The 23,278-nt window shown below is 34.0% G+C and overlaps 1 protein-coding gene across 8 annotated transcripts in view; it reads left to right on the forward strand.

Annotated features, from left to right (window-relative positions):
* SBF2 (SET binding factor 2) overlaps nt 1-23,278 on the forward strand; it is a 260,200-nt gene that overhangs the window by 141,805 nt on the left and 95,117 nt on the right. For all 8 annotated transcript variants that reach the window (XM_083839897.1, XM_083839898.1, XM_083839894.1 and 5 more), the window contains 10 exons: nt 1,531-1,663; nt 3,274-3,382; nt 4,088-4,201; nt 4,859-4,936; nt 6,956-7,069; nt 7,617-7,745; nt 8,495-8,593; nt 13,164-13,368; nt 16,116-16,225; nt 17,763-17,912. In XM_083839897.1, coding sequence (XP_083696023.1) covers nt 1,531-1,663; nt 3,274-3,382; nt 4,088-4,201; nt 4,859-4,936; nt 6,956-7,069; nt 7,617-7,745; nt 8,495-8,593; nt 13,164-13,368; nt 16,116-16,225; nt 17,763-17,912 — 1,241 coding nt within the window. The remainder of the gene's footprint in view (nt 1-1,530; nt 1,664-3,273; nt 3,383-4,087; nt 4,202-4,858; nt 4,937-6,955; nt 7,070-7,616; nt 7,746-8,494; nt 8,594-13,163; nt 13,369-16,115; nt 16,226-17,762; nt 17,913-23,278) is intronic.

The following is a 23,278-nucleotide window of genomic DNA, read 5'->3' on the forward strand; positions in this document are numbered from 1 at the left end:
ATCTTTTAGTTACGGATATTTGAATTGTAAGAGGCTTTTTGAGATAATTACCAAAGTTGTACCAAATGCTTATATTCACCAAAAGTGAATGTTTATGTTGTACAGGCAACAGTTTCTAACTGTACAAATCTATACATGCTTGCATACAAGAAAGGACCCTGTTTCAGGTTAGCTTCTAACCATTTGCTGGGGAGTGGTGTTTGATTCACATAAGCAGACTTGATTTTTCTTGAACCCTGTCATTACATCATGTATTGCAAAGCAGTGTGATTTATACTAGCACAGTATTATTTATGCTGCTAAAGGCAATAGTAAGTATTTGCAACAGTAACTTGCTAAGTTTTTCCATGACTCCCATCCTCGAGTCCTCTCAAATCTCTGCCTTGATTTCATGAGGTGGCTGTTAAGATTCCTGGAGAACAGAGTTCGAAATAACAAGCTTTTATGTTATTGATTTTTCCTCCTAAGACCTGAGTCTTTTTCTCAAGAATCCTCTCTGAATCCTTGTCCTTTATAGGAAGCAAAATTTTAACGTCACAGAGGAAAAAAATAGTCAAAACATGAAATAAAAATTACTAAAGCAAAATGAAGTGTTAATTAAAATATGATTGTGGTGGCTCTTAGTAGTCACACTTCATATTGGGAGGATTGTTTTAAGATAAGCAGTAGTTTTCTTAAGGTAATACAGGCTATTTTACTGATAACAAAAGCTATATCCTCAGGGAACTATCATACATTCCAGAATATTTCAGGAAATTTCATAAATTTTGGCATATCTCAGACGTGTCTTTTTCTCAGGATGGAACTTTTGTTTTAAAGGAAATATATTTTTGGTTTTCCCTGTAAGCATAGGGAAATAGGGATCTCTTAGAAAAGTTATATTGTGTTTTTTTAAACAAACAAACAAAAACATCGTCTGATTCACCTGTCTAAATCTAGTGGGGCTTGTTTAAGCAGTCAGCTCTTCTTTAACATATCCTTCGAAATGACATGCACACTCTTACTGCCCTTTTTTAACCTTGTGACTCCTACAGTGCTCTTCACAGATAAAGCATGAGTGTGTTTACTAGGAAATCTGTCTCTTTTTTGGTTTTGAGCTCTGCAGTATGATTTCTTTTCATGGATTTTATATCAAGGTTTAGAAGTTAAGCATGGATTAGTGACCACAGCTGAGTTCTAGATACAGAGAAGGCTATGCAGAAGATAGTACTGTTTGAAGTCATTATTAAGTGTTGCTGAGATGATGAAGTTCTTGAAATTGATGTTGAAAGGGAGTTACAATATATTGTAAATGTAGAAGTATGTGAAATATATTCATATAGTGTTTTAGCAACCTGAGAAATAGAAAGGAAGCTACGCTAATTAGAGGAAAGGTAGAAAAACTTGGTCGTTGGCGGTTTATGCATTTACACATGGTTTTTTGAAAATTCCTCCAGAAAATGGTTACATTTTAATGTAGTCTTTTGTCTTGTTTTGGCAAGTTGTTATATTTTCTTTTTCTTTGCTTTGCCTTTTTTTTTTTTTTTAAAGGAATCCAAAATGTACTCAGCTTATTCTGTGCCGTGCTTACAGAAAATAAGGTTCTCTTTCACTCTGCAAGTTTTCAGAGGCTTAGTGACGCCTGTAGGGCTCTGGAGTCTTTGATGTTTCCCCTCAAATATAGGTGAGTTGAGCTGTGAATCTCTGAACTCTTTGACTCATTTTATATTTATAACTCATATTTCATTCTCTTTAACGAAAGTTGTGCTATGTTTATTCAAATAAGCTGAGCTTTTTTCACAATCAAATCTAAAAGTCCTAAGCTGTACACCACATCAGTGAAAATCTGGTTGTGTTAAGACAGTGGAAACAACGAAAGGAGAAACATCCTACCTATAAATACAATAGAACCCTACTTACAGCATCAGTCAGATGGTAAGACTTGATAGTGATAATCGATGAGTAAATGCCTGGAAAAGGAAGCATTTGGATAAGACCTAATAGCAGTGTGCCAATAAGTAAGAGGAGGTACGTGCCAGGAGAATGAGAGACTGTGGTCATAAACTGAAATAGCAGAGGGATAGGTTTCTGACTGGATGCAGGGAAAACATGTTTTATTATGAGGATAACTAAGCACTGCAACAGAGTGGAAGACTGTGGAAACTCTGTCCCTGTAGGTTTTCAGGACCCAGCTGGACAAAGCCCAGGACAACTTGGTCTTTATTCAGTCTTGACCCTGCTTTGAGCAGAAGGTTGGATTAAATGATCTCTTGAGGCCCTTTATAACCTGAAAGATTCTTTGATTCTAAGATAACATCTGTATTAACTTGTAACACAGTTTTAAGTCATTGACAAATGTCCACCAGAGAATGAATTTAAATCAACAAGTTGATCCTCTCTAAAAAGTCATAACTGAGTCCAGCTTTTTGAAATGGAAAACTTAATGTCAAATTATTTTGGATTTTAAGCAAAAAGACATGTAATTCTTACTCATCTGTTTTAAAAGAAGCTTGTATTTTAGTAGCGTCTTTTATTTGCTTAAAATATTTCCTGGGTGGACATACTTTCATTACAGAGTAAGAAAGAAAGAAATGAAAAGTAGTTTTGGAATATGTTTGCTTATATGATGGAATAGTAATGAATGTAAATTTTTAATCATAATTATCAGTTAGGAGTTGAAAATGCATTGATTGAGATCCAGATTTTAATGTTGCTCTGATGAAAAGACTTATTTTTTTCAAATTGACAACTTTAATCAAGTAAACAATATCTGAAATAGTTCTTCGTATAACATGTAGCTGCTACTTCAGTATCAAAGTGAACGAGTTCACCTTGAGATTTCTTATTAATTATATTTTATGAAAGGATGAATTGTAGCTTTCTCTCCAAAAACTAGCAATGTTTTGAAAAATGAAAGTATTATCTGCAACCTTAATGTCCCTAATTACCTGAAAGTTGTGGATGAATACCTGTATAACACAAACATTACAAATATAAATTGATTTTATTTTGCAAAATACATGTTTTATAAGAAATTGTAGACACTATAATAGTTTCTGAGTTTACATCACAGATATTCCTTTAACAGGTACTTTATAAAGAAGTATTTCATCTTTTGTCTTAAAAAAAAGAAAAAGTTGTTTATAGTAAATTTAATTTGCAGCAGGAAGATTGAAAAAAATATAAGCTGTGCTATGCAAAGAAATAGTCAGAAGCTTTTATTTTATTTTTATTTTTATTTTTATTTTGTTTTTACTTTTTTATTTTATTTTATTTTATTTATTCTTTTCACAGTTATCCCTATATTCCAATTCTTCCTGCACAGCTATTGGAAGTTCTCAGCTCGCCAACGCCTTTCATAATTGGTGTACATTCTGTCTTTCGTAATGACATTCATGAACTTGTAAGTATGTCTACCTAGAATATTCATAGTCACAGAGTTATCTAGGATGTTTAGTTGCAGGGATTTTCCATACTTCAGAGATGTTCGTATGAACCATTCATTTACTTTTAAAGTATTACTGTAGAAGGCTTGATAAGACCAAGGAGGAAAAAAGGAAAATCATTAATTCTTCTATAAATATTTTGAGTCTATAAAGTAGAAGAAGGAAATTATTTGATTCCAGTGCAGGATGGGAAGGAATGGATCTATTTCCAGCTTTGTCATGTCAGCCATAAATATGAACAAATAATTTGGTATTTTCAAATATATTCCCAATTATGTTATTTTATTCATACTTTTAAATACATATTTCAGAACCTGAACCAGGGTTACAGAGGTTCCTAGAAACATGTAATTTTACTTAAAGAGTTGTCATCATTGTGTCTTTTTGAAAACAGAGTATTCAATATCCCAAATCACTGAACACAGACCTGGAACATCAAGAAGGAGTTGGGTTTCCATTCATTTTTCACAGCTATGTTCAGTAATTTGAAGTATTTAGAGCATTTCCTTTCACAAAAGCATTCTATATGTTAAAGTTAGTACTGATTTACTTTGTTTATGTTAATTTATGTGCAGATCATGAAATTGCAACTGTTGTGTTTTTGAACTATGCTCACAGGATAATGCTCACAGCACAACCACTAATATTTTTGTCCCTTGCAGTTAGATGTAATCATTGCAGACCTGGATGGAGGCACAATTAAAATTCCTGAATGTATTCATCTCTCTCAGCTCCCAGAGCCACTGCTACATCAGACTCAAATGGCACTTTCTCTAGTATGTTTTGATAGAAAACCATTTTCTATTCTCTCACCTCTTTTAAAAGCAAGAAAGGAGAATTTTGGTATTCAGTTGCTTTCAAACACACTGGAAATGTGAGATTTAAAACTATGATACATGCCAGCACTCCTGTCAGAATAATTTATGATCTGAAGTTAGAGTAATTTAACAGTAATTCATCAGTAATTTAACTTACTACTAAAATAAGTTTTTTCCCTATTTAAGAGGAAGGTAGTGATTTTCCTAATAGTACATTTGAAATTCTTAAAGTTTATTTCTCTAATGCCTCTTTATTATTACCTGAGAGTGATTGATTTATTATTATTATAATAATTTATATTATTATCTGAGAGTGATTGATAAGGAATTACCCAAGAAAGCTGTTGAGTTTTCTGTCTAGGGAAAAAAAAAGATTTTTACTCTGTTAATTAGATTCATTGACTGTAATAGGAGTTTTTGATAACTAGCTTACATGTAGAAACATGAATTTGAGAAATTAACCCCACCTTTATTTCCATTAAGTCTTTATAATTTATCTCAATCAATTATTTGAAGTATTTACTATCAGTAAATATTATTTTGAGAAAGCAGAAAAAATAAATTGTTCTTGCCTCAGTAAAATGAGGGGAAAAAATTATTTTAAAAATTCTCTAGGTTTTGCATCCTGATTTGGAAACAGCAGATTATGCATTCCCTCCCCCACGAACAGCTTTATCGCACACAAAAATGCTGGTAAGATTTCTATGTTATGTCTGACTTTCTTAAACAAAAAACCTTTGAAATTTTAGACTAAATTTCTTTTAAGAATTTTGACTTTGTGTTTTCTCTTCCATATCCTTTACAGTATTATTGGTAGAGCAAAGAATTGGCATAGGACTTTGCATTCTGCTCTGTAGCAGCATTCTGATATCTAATAATGATAGGTATTTTATATTATATGTTTGAACATATTGGGAAATGAATTCCATGTTTTTTTTAATACTGCTTTTGGCTTTGATAAACTTCAACCTAAATGAAATGATACACAATTGTCTATAGTTACTTTTTTTTTTTAACTAAAATCTAGTTAACTTGGACTAAAAATAATTGAAAAGCCATGACAACTTAATAACTTGGTAAACCTGCTTGCTTTAGCCTGCAAAGAGTGTGTAGAATTGAACTGGAGTTGGTAGTCTAAACTAAAATCCAAAAGCAAATTCAATTTAAGAACATATTTTGGTTTTATTGTGTAAGTGTATTTCAAAACCTGTGAAGTTCTACGTGGTATAAGATATATATATATATATATATATATATATATATATAAATAGTTCTTATTTGTTGCTTTAAGATTGTGGTTTCATTGATGAAGACAGAAAATGTAATCCAAATTTCACTTAGACTAGTTTCAGAATTCAGCTAAGATCTCATTTTGGACAGTGAAGTTATAAATTAATGACATTTTATACGAAAATATGAATTTTGTTAAATCTGAAAGAAATAACTATGTTTTCAAGATGTCCAAAAAGTCAGGGAACGTGTTAAAATCCTAGAGAGCAGCTTGAACCCAAACAAACCCAGAATGTCTCTCAGTAAAGTGAGTCCTTACAAAAATAACGTAAAAATAGAGTAACAATGATCAGACAACACATCTAGAAAAATATTCACAAAGGACAGCTTTATGGAATCTTATAGATCCCTATGTTTAGTTCTTTTAAAAAGTTATTGCAAGCTTTAACTTACTTAATTTAGATTAACTTGTTGATTTAGATCATCAGCTGTTTACCTGATCTGATAATCTAATATTCTTTGCTGCTTGCAATTTTTCAAGTTGAAATTTGTTGAAAAATTTGTTCGAGATGCCATAAAACCTGAGGTTTTAAAACAAATTCTAGGACCTCACGTTTTAGACATGGCCATGGTCTGGATAGGTACTTGAGGTAAAATGAAAATAATGTGGGTGACACAGGATTTGAACGTTTTTAGGTGTATTTGAGCTGAAGATGTCCCTGCCCCAAGTCTGCCCCCATCTGTTCATATCATTTCTACTAAACCCTCAATGCTTATTTAAACATTCCCCTGCTCGTTTAAGTCAAAGTTAACCAGGACTTTAAAGATCTACTATTTAAAACATTTTAAACTAACCCTGGCTTGTTTTGGCTGCACTAGATTGGCACGTGAAGATTTGAGTTGGAAGAGTCATAAAAAAGTAGCTGAGCAAACTCAGAGCAGTCCCCACAGCTGGCTGCGCAGCATGATGCCTGCCACGCTCTGAGCCAGGCTCCCAGCACCACTGCCAGCTTAGATTCCTGCGGGTCCCTGCCCCCCTGCCTGCTCCAGTGGCACTGCCTTTGTAGTGCTGCAGAGCTGCCCTATTTGAAGGAATAAATCCAGGCAAAGATACCCCTTTTTCTTTCATTAGCATCAGTTTTCACTCAGGTTGGTTCCTTCTTGGGTTTTTCCACGTGACCACTCAGCTACTCTTGATTACCCTGACACTAATGTGCAGGTGTGAAAAAGGAGCAACAGGAGCGACAGGGTGGATATGTAATAATCATTACCATCTGTATTGCCATCCAGAGACAGGTCAGTGAAACTGTAGCCTTGCTTGCATCAGATAGTTTTGTATGCATGCACATATCTCCACTTCACATGCTGCACTGCTGCACTGGTTGGCAAATTTGTAGGCATTTATCAGATAGCTTTATACAAAGTGTAGAAAAAATTAGGAAATGAAAATGTTTTGACAGCATGTTCAATTACATCTTGCAGGATAAAGAAGTGCGAGCAATCTTCCTTAGGCTATTTGCACAACTTTTCCAAGGATATCGGTCATGCCTTCAGCTGATCAGAATTCATGCTGAACCAGTCATTCATTTCCACAAGGTAAAAGAGAAAGTTATTTTTATTTAGCTAGCATTTGTTTGTGTTGTGTTATCCCCAGGTGCTTGCCTTTTAAACAAGTGTTTAAAAAAAACTCAGTTTTTTTTTTACAGTTGCTGTTGACATGCCAAAATTTATCAACTTAACAAGGATATAATTTTGACATAGCATTGTATCAGTGCATTTTAGTGGGAGTAATTGTTGAGACAGTGATAAACATGAAGCAAAGTTAACATTAAAATTTAATATAAAGAAACATTTGATGGATCATCAAGGAATTTTGAAAACGTATGTATGTTGCTACAAGACAATACTTAAAAGTATCAGTTTTGTTTTATTACCTGTGAGATTTATAAAACGTGTACATCAAAATATTGTTACTTCACTCCTAAATTTAGGTACAAAGACGTCTTATGTAATATAAAAACTTTCTCGTTAGAAAGTACCTCATATTACTATAAGCTGATGAAAATATATAGTTGCTTATACATAAATAGTTGAATTTATGATGCTGATAAAATACTTGCATTCTTTTCTGTCTCTAATGCAGGCAGCCTTCTTGGGCCAGCGAGGCTTAATTGAAAATGACTTTCTAACCAAAGTTCTCAATGGAATGGCATTTGCTGGTTTTGTGTCAGAGAGGGGTCCTCCCTTTAGAGCCTGTGATCTTTTTGATGAGGTGAAAACTGTTTGGTTTTTAATCCAAATAAATTAAAATGTACCAATGACGTTTTAACACGTGAAAAACTTAAATGCTTCCAAACTGTCTATTTTATAAAGTTTATCTGTTATATAAAGTTTATGCTAATCTGCTCAATTCTCATTTTCTACTTTCTACATGCATTTTCAGCTTACTTTCATAAATCTGTGCCCTGCTCATATGTATGAAGTTAAACATTTGTGTAAGTCATGATAATGCTGTCCTTATTGTCAGGTTTGGAAATTTATAATGAATCACATGTGCTAGTACAGAATTATTTTGAGTAATCTAATTACATTCTTAAAACATTGAAAAAGTAATGGAGAAATATTAAATTAAATACATAGCCAACAAAATCAACTGGGACAAACATTTTTTCTGTTAAAAAGCAGTACCATACTTTTCCTGTGCTGTTTTTTATTTGAATGTACAGTACAAATAGAGTTTGCATAGTAGCAGTGCATTAGAGAAATGTAGATTATAATATTAGAAACGTTAAAGGAATGTTTTAGGTTTGTAGGACTTTGTGTTAGGTTAGACTCTGGCAGCAGAAGCTCTATAAGAATCTCATGTTCTAGATCAATGTGACAGTGCAGGTTGTTCTTTTTTTTTTCTTCCTTTTTTCTCGGTTTCAATTTAAGATTAACATTTTGTAATTTAAACAGTCAATAAATTATTTTAGTTGAATCATAAACATTCTTCTTTTCTTTTACTTATTTTTTTTTAAGTTGGTAGCCTTTGAAGTTGAAAGAATTAAAGCTGAGGAAGGTAATCCACCAAAAATGATAAAACATGTTAGAGAACTTGCAGAACAACTCTTCAAAAATGTAAGTTTACTATACCTACTGCATTTTAGTATTGATAACACTAGAAGTTCACGTGTCTGAGATAGATCCAGTGTCTGAAAACAGAAATGACTGCTTGTGGTAGTTATCTGCATTATGACTGAAGACTTTGGAACTTTAAATACCAACAATTTTGTACATTAAGGACGTTCAATATATTAAGACTGATATATTAATGCTAATATTGATTTACCTACTGCTCTTAGTACTACTTAGCATACTGTTTTCTTAGTGCGTATTCACATAATGTTTTAAACTGTTATTTTCTCTGCTGCAACCTGCCTGTGCCAAACATGTCTTCTTACTTCTCAACAGTTTCACCTATGAAAACCGTACATCCAGTTTGACATAGTGTATTTTTCCAGCAGATCTCTCCTGCTGTGTAACCCAGGCTCCGTGATTTCCATTCTCAGCAAGTGTTAACTATCCCATTTCTTACATGTTGTTTCTTGGGTTTCCTGAAATACCATTTCCAGTTTCATTCTTTCCTTCCTATCATGCCTTTATCTTGTACAGTGCTTTTGTAAAATCTCTTAAGATTCTATTAGATAGGGCGTTTTGTTTGCTTCTTTTATTTGGCATCAGCTAATCTCCATCCCCCTCACACTTCCTGTCGTTGTTCAGACTCCACAGAGCAATATCTGTTTTGCAATCAGTCAACACCTTTATCACCCTGTCTTTTCGCTATCCCACTTCCCAAAAGCTATGATTTACAACTACACTGCTATAAAAAACACAGGAATTACTAACTGCTGCTAAATTCTGGGGTGTTTTTGTTTGTTTGTTTTGTTGTTTTTTGTTGTTTTTTCAAAAAAGAATTGCTTTTGAGTATTTCATCAGTATTAATGCAGTCTTTGCTTTGGATAGGATTAACATCTTAGTATAGAAAATCCAAAATTTTACGACCATTGCATTCAGGAGTTCTTGTGTCTGTAGGTGTTGGATGAAAAAATACATCTATGTATTTTGAGTGGAATGTGTGAATAGTGAGGAGTGTGAAATGAGATTAGTCTGACTTTTAATATTGTCCTTAGCTGATGAATTTGTGTATCTCTTCAGACATGGATTTGCTCTTCACCACTCCCCCAGCCATCTCTTTTTTCCACTGAAATTGTCAAATGACCTTTTTGCTTTTTTTTTTTGAATGAATGAAAGAATTGATACACAGGTTAACCTCCCTTGCTGATATTAGACATTAGAAGAGAAAATAAATATATCTTTGTGGACTGAAAACATTTCACATTTAGAAGTGTGTATGAAATGTTGTCTCTTGTCCATTTGTGATATAGCATACTTGTTAAAGTATTTTAAAATTGATGTCTTTATACTGATGTCTTAGAATTATTGTAAGTGAATGTACCTTGTGGGAAATGTAGAGGTATGTCAGACATGAGAATTTTTGTTACATAGACTCATTTCATCCATGACATTTAATCTGTAATAAAATGTTATTTATTTCATGGCTTACCTTCTTATCCTTATTAGTAGTAAGTACTGGTGGAATCATCTTCTATTACAAGTTAAAATTATGTAACCTAAAATAAAAGCTTCAGAATAAATGTTAAATGTCATGCTACTAAATTAATAGTAGTGTTCTGTATACCAAAGTGCTTTTTCCAAATTCGTGTCTTTATTTCAAATTAATGCTGTCAGGAGGTATATTGGTTGACAATCCTGCATCATTCATGACAATTAGTTTCATTAAAAAGTCGATGGGCAATATTCAAGTAAAGTAGTCTGGTTCTTTTTGATCTGGTGGCAGAGATGTGTGGATTCGAATTTGCAGAGTGTATGGCAGAAAAAAAAAATCAGGAGTACCACACTTAAGTTTCATTAAAATCAAGTTATCTTTTTTTTTTTAAACAAGCGTTGGAGCTATAATGTTATAAACATATGATTATTGCAGTACTGTCCCATAAATATAGGAAATTTCTTTTAAAAATATAATTGTTATTATTATTCTAAATTACTACAAAGGAAATGAAGAACATTTGGATTTGTTTTCTAGTGTATATGGATCCTTTTTTAGAATGAAAGAACCTATAAAGCATAAATGATTGCATATGTGCAACTTCTCACATAATTTCTTAAAATCAGTGTCAAGACTTACTCATTTTCATATGTTCTTCTGATGAGATTTCCTTACACCATTGCGATTGACCAGCCACTACTTCACTACCACCAAGTTAATGATTCAAAAAGTCAGATTTTTAATAGTTACGTATCTTTGAATAAAGCACTGTGATAAGTAACATTGCTTCTAAAAGTTATGCCTAGAGCTGTCTCATTTAAACCTCATTGCATGACATATTTTGATATCTTATTCCCCAGTTTTAATAGTCATTTAGTTGTAGCTGGGGCAGTCTAGATATATATGAGGAAAAGGTTCATTGGGGAGAGATAGTGTTTGTATTAGTCTAGCTGGTGCAAGTGGAAAATCTAGACAAGTTTTTGGCATATACTGCTTCAGTAGTTGAAGGCATTAGACCTACATTGCTGATCTATATGTCATTGCATATGCAGCTGGCATTAGGTTTGTGAAGTCCAAGATAAAAGTAACTCTTTCTAGATCTTTCCTCTGGACCTCTCTTTTCAATTAAATGGAACTTGAAATAGTTATTTTCCCTTTCTGGCTTTTTCCTATTATATGTCATCTGTTACCTCCTGCTAAGGTTGCGTTTCTTTTCTCTGCCTTGCTGCTCTTGGCATCTGCTGCTGTCATCCTCCTCATAGCTAGATTTTTGGCTCATTTCATTAAACTCTCCTGTGCAGAGAATTTGTATGGCTAAATAGCTGGTTTGTTTTTCTACATCTGAGACCAAATGCATCAGTTTGAGACTGCTTTTTCTGAAATTGATGCATTTTGTCTCTTTGTCGCCTTTTACTTGTAAATGAAAGCATCAGGCTAACTCCTGATTCTGAGTTGTGTTGCAGTCTAGTTATGCTTTTACAACAGAAACCTAATTGTTTGCATAATGCTCTTTAGCAGCTATACATAGCCAACTGCATAGAATCAAACTGAATCAGAGTAAATTCAAATGTGACTAATGACAAACCCTTCTATATGAATTAAGAGAAGAAAATACCCTTTTTTATTTGACAACTTTACACTGCTCAAAACATGAGATGTAATCCTCTTAATGGTGTTGAAACCCTTGTGGTGCATTTTAATCTCTGCCTTAATTTTGGAAAAGGTACAACCTGAAGCCAGAAAAGAAACAAAAAGTGAGGGAAGTTCATCAAGCATTTGAGGAAAAAATAAAAGAAACAGTGAATTTTCATATCTTGCAGTCTTCAGGATGTCATTCTGATAAGTGTGTTTTACACATGCTGAAGTCAATGTGGAGGCATTTAAGAGAAATTCAGTGGTTTGTGGTGTACATGGTCTTTATAGTTGCTGACCACCAGAGGCAAAAGATTTGTGTCCACATATAGGAACATACTGTGCCCTGATACTGTATCTGGTATGACAAATACGTACCAACCCAGGGCAAGAAGTAAAATATCACACCCACAGCATCTCTGTTGTATAGTACAGAACATATTTTGGCACTGTCTTCAGTACTGCAGTATTGCACAATAATGTCAGACCAAGACGAGTATTGGAACGGTTATTTAGCAGACGGAGCAATTATTTTGGTAGAATAAGTATGGCAGTGTTCTGTGATGTGAAACTGTATTATTTTTTGTTTTTTGTTTTTTTTTTTCTATTCTGGTGATCTCTTCAAGAAAAGTGAAAAGCAAAGATAAAAACTTTCTCTGGGGCTGCTTATTACGTTTTCTTTTAAAGAAAAATAAAACAAAGACCATAAAAGCACTCTACGGTGAAAAATCACTGTCGATAAACATTTCTCTTTGCAGTGGAAATTCTGACTTTTTGCAATGATAGTGATTTCTATCCATCAAGAACATCCCAAAATCTGAAGTTACAGCTTCTTTTTACTTTCCTTGTAATTTGTACCCATTGTTTCCTCTCTTTGACTGACTGTATTAATCTTTTTCCTTTCTTTAGTGCAAGCAGTGAATTGTATAACATATTTTGTGGGACATGCAGAAGTTACAAAAATGTTACCTAATGAAGGAGGGCCACAGTTTCAAACATGATACGAAAATGAATTTTCACTTTGTAGACTTGACCAAGATGAGAATGTTTCTGGACACTTGGTGAAGAGACTGTATATTATATTTTTCAACCCTGTCTCTAGTGTAGAAGCTAATTGTCATGCTATTTTCTATTTAAGTCCTAAATATTCATTAAGTTGCATAAAAGCAACCTAAGTTAAAATGTGACATTCTTTTGCTCTCTTTCTTTTTTGAATTAATTTGGATGTTGACAAAAATAACTTTATAAAAGCCTTTAAAGAGGTTGGAAATATTAGAGTTAATGAATCAAAGGTGATGTGAATTTGAAACATGATATTAGTCAGCTGTATTAGTTGGCTTCTTAATCTTTCAGGTGTGACAGATACACAAAACAGTGATGAAATTCAGTGAGGCAGCTGGTAACAAAACATAACATGTTTGTGTTTAATGTTTTGGTTTTGGCCTGCAGGAAAATCCCAATCCCCACATAGCATTCCAGAAAGTGCCACGGCCCACAGAGGGCTCCCACTTGAGGGTTCACATCCTCCCATTTCCCCAGATCAATGAGTGCAGAGTGCAGGAGCTGCTCCAGGAAGGCCTTGCAAGGAGTCAGGGCGCCCCCCCTGCCACTCGGGGAGACAAGAAGTGCGTCGTTCCAGCAGGTCCCCCTGTTGGTATGTTTACTTGTTCACTAATTTACCTGTTTGTCATCCTATCTCATGTGTTGAATATATAACCAGCATGGCTGCAATGTGTTGCATCCAAGAAAGATATTGAGTTACTGGAACGTGTTCAGAGAAAGGCATAGAAGCTCGTGAAAGGTCTAGAAAACTAGACATGCGTAGGAGCTGAGGGAACTGGGGTTGTTTAGTCTGGAAAAAAAGAGGCTGAGGGGAGACTTCATCTCTTGCTACAGCTACTTGATAGGAGGTTATAGTAAGGTGGATGTCAGTCTCTTCTCAGGTGACAAGTGGTTGGACTTAAAGTGGCCTCGAGTTATGCTGGGGAGGTTTAGATTGGATATTAGGAATAATTCTTTAAGGGAAAGTGTTGGTAAGCATTGGAATGAACTGCCAAGGGAAGTGGTGGAATTGCCATTCCTGGGGATATTGAAGAGACGTGTAGACATGGAGCTTAGGGACATGGTTTAGTGATGGACTTAGTAATGTTAGATTGATGACTGGACTTGATGATCTTCAGGGTCTTTTCCAACATAAGTGATTCTACAATTTCATGTTCATATGGTATTTTTATCAATCACTGCAAACTTCAGTACATAGACTTATTCGTTTGCCTTTGCAGTTTTAAAAGCCCTCTTGCATCAGACTTCAATAAGAAGTGAAACATCTAGAGTGCGATTGGCATAATCAAGAACAACAGTAAAGGATTTGGTCTCAGTTGGACTGAGCCTAGTAAGTTAGGTACTTTCTTCATCTAGCTGTGATGAATATCACTGTAGGTTAATTGTATGGCTGGCTGAAACAATCTTTGAAGGTTCAGGTTTCTCATCTGGCACTGGTGGAAGATGTGGAAATCTCTGGAAAAAGATAAAGAACAAACATGCATATGTAATGATAATATATATATATATAGGTATCTAAATATAAAGAGCAGATGTACACATTTCTCAGTTTAATTTTAGAACCCCAAAAACCTCGATTCATCATATTCATCAGTCTGGATAATGGCAGAAACAAGTATGTTTAGTAAACCTTCAGGACACGTGAAGGTGGTAGAGCTTGCAAAATTATTGAAGAAGGAGATTCCAATCAACCTTGGAAAATTAGAGTCTGTAGTCTCTGAATGCTGTCCTTCTCTACTGTTTTTCTTTAGATAAAGTATTGCTCTTGCATAGGCATGATCAGCTGACTAAACAACATTTCTTCAGAAATTCATTTTCAGATTATAATGGTCATAGGGCAAACATGACCCAGCAATGTCAAGCTATTGCAAAAAAGACAAACATATTAGTACGATGTATAAACAGGAGTACAGTCAGTGAACCCCATGGAGAAATCCTTTCATTGTTCTCAATAAGACCTCAGCTGGATTGTTTGTATCCATTTTTGGACAGTGGAAGACTGTCTCCGTTTTTGGTTCTGTTGGAATGAGTCCAGAAGGCAAGAAGAATGACCAATGCTTTGGAGAATGTGACCTACGAGGAAAGATGGAGAATTGTTTAGACTGAAAATTGGAAGACTGAGGGGACACATAGTAGCAGTCTTCAATTACATAAGAGGCTGTTAAAAAGAGGGATCTTACCGCTATCTGTAGTGATAAGAAATAATGGGTGTAATTACAGCACAAAAGTCAAGTTATTTGTCAGGGAAAACTTGGTAAAATGAGGATTGTGAGGCATTTGAATGGATTTCTTGTGAAGCCAAGGAGTCTGTGTTATCACAGAACTTTGGGAACTTATTAGACAAACATGAGGAATGACATAAATACAGTTGATCCAGTCTAGGGACAGCAGGATGAACTAGATGGCCTCTTGAGGCCTGTGTCAGGCCTGTTTTTCTTTGGTTTTGTGTCAGAAGAGGGTAAACTTTATTTACCTGCCTTTGCTGTTGACTAGATCATTGAATCTGTTAGTTACTGAAAGTTAAAAGGATATTCTCTTCTGCTGCCTTTCTTTAAAAGTATTTCCGGGCTAAGTGCAAGAGAAAGTTTCCTTTCTTAAAAAGTATATCTTTTTGTCAGTTTTATGTTTTTTCAAGAAATAACTTTCATACTCTTATTCCCAACTATCCTCTGTGTCAAAATCCTTGGATATTAAGAGCGCATTGTTATCTACAGAAAGGGCATATTCTATGTTTATATTCTGTTTACTTGATACTAAATAGAGAAGAAGAATGCTAGATCTCCTATTCCGATTTTTCTTGAAATTCAGAAAAAAACACCACGTTAAGAAAATAATCATTGTATCTCAACAAATTGGAATCTAGAAAAAAGAACAGGTCTGTTAGTTTTTATTCCATGTTACAGAATTCTTGGCATGGCCAACAAATTCTTTCAGAACAATGTAGTTATCTCCTGCTACACATGAAATGTACAGGAGTGTGCAGTTCACTACAGAAGTGTGTGTGTATTTATATATGCATGTGAATATGTATTCTCTATTAATTTGTATTTATGTATTTCATTAATATGTTAGCTAGTTCAAGAGGTTGGAATCTCCTTGTGCCTGTATGAAACAAATGGAAGAAAGTAGTAAAGAGAATTTACTGCTTTAGTTGAAATCAAGAGCACTCATGAAGTTAGTATAGAAAAAAAAATTCTATGTTCCCATCTGTATATATTTGCTTAACAGAATAAAATGGAGGGCACATTATTTATTTTTTTATTTTAAAGAACATTCTGGTATTCTTTGTGACTCTTGCAGAAGAAATTTGCTGATGTATATTCATCTTTTCTGTGATAGTTTCCATAATGGAAAAAGGAAGCACAGTTTTCAATAGTGCACAAAGGCTGGAAGTTGTTAGAAACTGCATCGCATTCATTTTCGAAAATAAGTTTTTGGAGACTGAAAAGGTAATAAAATTAAAGGTAATAAAATTAAATTTAAACTTTCCCAAGTAAGTATTAACTCTGTTAGTGTGTCAAATGGAGACTGACCTCATAACAACAAATTTTGTTTTGAAGTCTTATATTTCAAATACTATTATTTTAATAATTTAAGTGAATGAAATAAACACTAAAACTCATCTAAATGCAATATTATGTTTAATATGAGGCAGATCGATTTGGAAACCTGCATGTTGATGTTTTTTTTTGCTAATTTATATTACCATCATAAATAGTGCTGTCCACATGATTTTTTTCTTTTCAGAAAAGGTATGTATTTTTCTGACAGTGTTGATATGAGGAATGTAAACAAAAAGTATACATAGACATTTCACTGTCAACCAATGTTCTTTTGAATATGACTCTTTGTCAACCAACGTTCTTTCAAATTTTCAGTCCAGTTAATTTTGCTGTTTTTAAAAATCAATAATTTGAAAAAAACTTAGAGGTGAATATAAATATTTGGTATGTCCATTTTTGCTAAAATGTACAAGTTGTCATCATCCTTAACATCCTTACTTCTTCATGTTAAGATTCTGCCCCTTTTTCTTGATTCTGTCCATATAATTTTATAATTTTGATTCCAGAACAGTCACTCAAACTTTCACTCAAATTTAATTATGTGTATGAAAATGGTAGTAAAATTATTTTCAGAAATTTTTCAGTTTCCCAGAATATCATCTGTACACATCTCTCAGGCTATGCAGTTCAAGATAGGAAAGCAGTGTTTCTTGATTTACAAGATAACGTTATGAAAATACATACAAGAAATGTCCTAATAAAATGTGTAGCTGTCCTGAAAGAATTTTGATGCATGTGCAACACAGTAGTTCTTGATGTCTTTCAACTTGCAGGCACCTAGAAAATTTCAGTAGTGTTTTTTTGTACGCCGGCATAGTAAATTTATCCTTCGACAATAAGCTGCCATTTGATATTTATCTTTTGCTGTACGTTAAATCTACTCTAAACGGCTACAGTTGATAATCACTAATGTAGCACTTGATACATCTTTAAAGCATTGGTATAAATATTTTATTGGCCCTAATTTAGGGTAAACTGCATAACAGTCTTGTGGCCTCAGTACTATGAGTGGTATGCATCTTCTAAAACTATTTGTTTTTCACTGTTTATCAAAAACCATGCTAGCCGGCCTTGATATGCTAACTTGAGGCCTAGCCTGGCTGGTACAGATAAAGCACATGCTTTCATGCACAGTAATCCAGTTCTGATTTCCTGTCCGTTCAGTGCCTATCCATGATCAGTTGTTCCCATTTACTGATGCAGGTGAGATGCCGTTTAATGCATTTGAAAAAAAAAAAGGAAAAAAAATAATATTTAATTTTTGATTTAGCTTGAGTCCGTTAAGTGAAAGCTTGATATCCAAGACTAGAAATCATTCAGTTGTTCTCTGTCCTGTCACTTGCAGTTCCTTGATAAAGAAGGAATGATATTCACTGTTTTGGTGCCATTTCATTTTAATGAAGTTAGACTTTCTCGTCTCCAGACCCTGCCTGCAGCCCTGAGAGCCCTAAAAGGAAAGGCAGCTCGGCACTGTCTCACACAGGAATTAAGCCTGCACGTTAAACAAAATCGAGCAATTCTGGACCATCAGCAGTTTGACTACATAGTACGAATGATGAACTGTGCTTTGCAGGTACAATATGCGAGGTTTTGTTCTTTGGTTGTCTTTTTGTTAGTATGATAATCAAAAAATTGTTTACAGTGATGTGGACAAAATAATTGAATTATGGGGCTGTGTACTACAGTGTTGTAGCAGATACTACCTGACAGTGCATTTAAGACATTTTCTAGTTCAAACGATAAAGGACAAAATGCAAAGGTCTGTACAGATCTGCCTATATGAAAAACAGAGAGAAAACTGTTTCCATTATTAATAATTTAGATATAATCAGTTCGGTATCAGTTAAGTATTGAAGTGATTTATAGTAATAGCTCTAAGTATAATTTTTTATGAATGGTGTTAGCTTTTCCAGGTCATTTTCATCTGAATTCCTAAAATGTGTAATACCCACAGCTCTGTTTAACAAAACATAAGTTTTTCTTCTTTGTCATCACAAGTGCAAACACATTTCTAGAAGAAAACATACTTTCTAATTCCATAATAGGTGGTGGTAGCACTGCTTTTCACTGTGTCATCTTAGTTTGCCAAAAACTCACTTTAGTTGGTGTTTGCGGTTCATCTACTGAGTTATTCTACAAATGAATTGCTATGTAATTTTGTGGTAAGTAAACATTAACCTGGTAGCAGTTAACTATAAGAGTAAAATATGTGGATGACTTGTTTTGACCTTCATTTGAATAATTGTTCTGATTTAGCTATATTTGTTGGCAATTCAATGCCACAAAATGCATTTTTTATAGATACCAGTGTTCAGTCTGATATCTGAGAATGCAGTAATTTTATGTATATTTATAATGTGATCACGCTTTGTTATAATTTGCCTCCTCTTGCCCCTATCTAAGTTAGTGTGTTAGGGATCTGAGCGAGACATCAAAATATTTTAACCCCACTCACCTCTAATCTTAAAAAAAAAAAAAAAAAAAAAAAAAAAGAAACTGCTAACATTATTTTGCAGCAGTGTGTTGACTCATATATTTAAAAAGGTGAGTGCTAAATACAGCTTACAGGAGTATAGAAATAAATTAACATTGACTGAGCAAATGCTACCTCAGGTCACTATCCAAGGCAAGTTTTGTTGTCTGTTGTATTTCTGGTTATTTACAGTAGATATTTTTCTACTATTTAGAACAGTACGCAGCTTTGTGTGAGTAGTGGTATTCAGAGTCAAATTAGCTGCATGTTGCAGATGAAGATGTCAGTCAGCTGGCTAAAATTGCATGGCTTGTACCAGAATGCACGTTTTTGGCACAGCCATTGGCCTTTTCCAGGTTCTAAGTTTAAGTATAAAGTTAAAAGAAAAATAAAATTACCTGTGAAAGTGCATTTCTCTGCCCAGAATCATGACTAATGAAATATTGCACCTGCTCTGCATTCCAGAGTCAGAAATGTTACTTCAAATCAAAACCCATGATTTTCTAGATGTGCTACAGATTTTGGTCCTTCTCATGATTGTTCCTGGGGGAAAAAAAAGAAAAAATCCAGAGAGGTTTTCAGGCAAAAGGAAGGAAATACAAATCCACTTTATTTGTAGCATCATAGTACAAAACAGATAGCAGAGAAAAATGTTGAGTTGAGGAAATTTCCTTTACTGAGGAAAGAAATACTGACACCACCTCTTAAAGCAATAAAATCCGATTTTTCTGTTCAAGAAAAATTAATATTTTTTTCACAATGATTTGAAAGCCCAAGAAGGACCTTAATGCTCATAAAAATGATTTTTTTTGAAGTAATATGGAAATAAAATACAATGATTGTTATTTTTCTTAATAAAGGTAGAAAATATAACTCAAATCATGCAAAGGAAACAAATATATGGATTAAGGGGGCACAATTTTTACCCTTTTATTTCCCCAGTAGTATTTTTATATCTTTGAAATGTAAAATGGAAATTTCCATTTCTCAGTAGTAAGCTTAGCCAATATGAAAACATCTGAACTCCTGACACCGGGCAGCTAGTTAGCAACAAGTATTTTCAGTACATTTACTTTTATGACATGAAATCATTTATTAAGATAAAAGCATGATTTATAATTTGTCTATGTACTTCGTTCAACTCTATTATTTGGAACAATGTGTAAATTGTGACATTTTGGAGCTTCTCTGTATCAGTTAAAGACAAAAATACATTATCAAGAACTTCGTTAAGTTTGCTGCTGCTGCTTGCCATAGTGACATGAATTCTGTTAGCTGCACGTTGTAAGACCAGGCAACTTAAACAGTGTCCGTTAAAAGATACGGAAACTTAATGTAAGAAAGATGGTCTTAACTGAAGATGTATTCAACCTTTAGGGAAATATAGTGTTAATTATGATGGAATTTTGAGGGATAATGGATTGCAGTGTTGCTTTAAGACCTCACAGACCTATTGGAATTGTAGAAACTGTGCCATCAAATGTCTTTTCATAGATTTTTCTGTTAATATTAGTGTTCCCATTGATTTTTCTAAGATAGGAACAGAAGTATTGCTGTTGCCAGGAGGCATATATCAGCTGATACAAAAGCTATGGGGAGGGAAGGGCCCGTGGGATAGCTGGTAGGTTGGGCACAGCCCTGGCTCTCTACTGGTCATACTGTACGTGGTGGGTTGAACTGGGATGTGCATGCAGCAAGTCCCAGTGTGATGGTTTTCTCTGGGAAGTACCAGTCTCTCCTGGCTCACTTGCTCATGCAGATAGGAATTCTGATGCTCTCCAGCCACCAAACCTCTGCTACTGATAGTGTGATTTGTTGCTAACAATGTGTATTTCAAAGAGATACAGGTAGGCTGTTTCTGGAAGTGTCTTTTGACCAAGAAGCTGTGTTACTGGCATGTATAGCGTTCTTTGTCTTACTGGGAACAGTGCCATGTATTACAAAATCAGGAAGAGTGCATTCTTTATAGTTTATTGCAGATCTCTTCATTACTGTTAAGGTTTTCCTTGTTGTTTAGTTTGGTTATTTTTGTGCGTGTGTTTTTTTTTCTTTTAATAGAATGCACTCTTTTGTTTTACTTGAGTCCATAAAAATAAAGGTCAGATACTTTTTCAGAGCTTCTATATACTCTAATTTAGTAGATGAAAAGTGGTATATTAACACAATGCTGCTAATAATCCCACTGTGTATGTTGTTGCTAGTCTCCTTATAGCTGGTGTAATGAATCCGCTACCACAATTCTTGAAAATAGATGAAGGAAGAGGAATAAATGCTCATAGCATTGCTTCAAGTTATTTTAGTGAAAGGTGACTTAGGCTGTATTTCCCCAAGTATCTGATCTCTAGACATTTTGCAACTGGGAGGAGGGAAAGGAAGAGGTGTTTCACTGATTTCTCTAGAGATGACAAAACTTGGGCTTGACAGATCTCTGGCATTTGTCAGCTTGAGGCTCTCGGTCCAAGTGCAACATTCTTTTGGACTATTACTATACAGCCTATTTACAGTTTGAAAGAAATGGGCAGGACCTCGCTGCAAATTTTTAATAGGCCTATGATATATGGAACAGTACAATAGAATTTCATAAATTATTTTGCCTCATTTAGCAGGCATGCAGTTGCATGTCAAACCATATGGTAGACTTTAGATAGCTTTACAAATACAGTTAAGGTAAGACTTGATGCAATAGGTCAATACTGAAGTGAAAAATATGCTTTACTGGTCTCTATTCTTGTCCAGGAAGTAGTGACAATCTACTGTTGCTGAAATGCAAATGTAAGAAATATTTCTGACCATTCTTAGTAGTACAAGAATCAAAATGACATGGAGATTGTATAGCTAATTGTTTAAAGCAGATATCTTCTGATGAGGTCAATTAAATCACCAGTTAGTTGCTTTTTTCTCTCCTGCGAGTAGTCATTGGCCACTTGCTAAAAACTTTCTTTTCATTCCCTGAGTAAGAATTCTTCCCCTGACAGATCATATACTCTGAAAAGACTCTGCAGCCTGTACTACAGCAGTGGTTAGTATCTGTTATAGAAAATTAGAGGAATTATGTTCTGTTCCATATGTTATATAGCTTAATTACTTTTAAGCCATCTACAGTGTTGTGAAAACTCAATGTATTGATTGGCAATTTATTCATACAGATGGCACTGTAATGTGAAATTATTTCTCTAGACATTGTTTCCATGGTGTTTGTTTTCTGCTACTGAGGCAACCTCCAGAATAATTTAGAATTATGTGTAAATTCCTAGTTCTTTCTCTTTAATTTTCTCTAGCATGTTAGAAACGACTGCCAATACTTGACTTTTTTCAGCTAAAAAGGCTATTTATTATCAGAGGAATGCTTTTTCTAAGTAATTATGTTTACAGCAACACATTTTATATTTAATATTAATTAAGAAATAATGACTAAAAAAAAATGTCAAGGTTGAATTTGCATACCTCTCCATTAATTAGTCACAAATCATCGACATGACTTGTCCAGACTTTCAATTGTCTCTCTGTTTTTCTTCTGGCAGTAGCAAATGAACTTTGTATTTTGAAACATAGCAGCACTTAGTCTGATAAAATGTCAGTAAAGGCAAAAAGGAGGCCTGAAGATTCTCCCATTGTATAGGGGGAGGGTACTTGATAATCACAACTAATAATTTTTGTGTTTAAAAATAAATTCTAAACAATTTGCATAGAATACTGAACAATAACAATAAGCTTTGGTAAAAACAAAAATGTTTTGGCAGAAAAATTCTCTTCAGATAATTAGTGCAGGACTATGAGCTAGCTTCCTTTGGTAGTTGGAACAGATAAAACTTTTCATTTAAAATCTCCAAAACTAAGATGATGTAATTTAACATTTCCTGTGTAAGATGTTGGACAGTAATACTGCCTAGCTGCACATTAATGCAAATATGTGTCAAATCGGAAAACACCTGTGCCCAGGACATCTGAAATACTTAATCTAAATGTGTTTAAAGTGGAAATAAATTACATGAAACTGAATAATATATAAATACTTCCAAAATTATTGTTATTAGGTGTAGGAAAGGGATGTTGTCTTCTAATGATGTGATTTAATCTGGCAACCTACACAATCATCAATACTGTTTTAGGTCCTGATTTGCTCTGGTGTTGCATCTGTGTGAATATACATCTCTTGTACTAGTGTAACTGAGGGAATATCTTTAATAGTAGACAAATTGTTCATAATTTTAACACTTCAGATAGTATCTAATAAATTACTAAGGCTTTCGATAGTGGTAATAGGCAGAGATTTAAAGGACTACTCTTAAGTTTTTCCCCATATTTGTCTTTGAAATACAGTATTCTGAGTACTCTAAAAGCATACTTAGAGTTTACAGTATAAAAAACAAAGGCAGGAAGTCATACTAGCAACCAGGGCAAAATTAAAATTTTAACCTGCATTAGGTTACACTACACATACATCTGGGGCAGCATCTTTTCTTTGA

The sequence above is a fragment of the Anser anser genome (assembly GCF_964211835.1).
Source record: "Anser anser genome assembly, chromosome: 5".
Lineage (NCBI taxonomy): Eukaryota > Metazoa > Chordata > Aves > Anseriformes > Anatidae > Anser > Anser anser.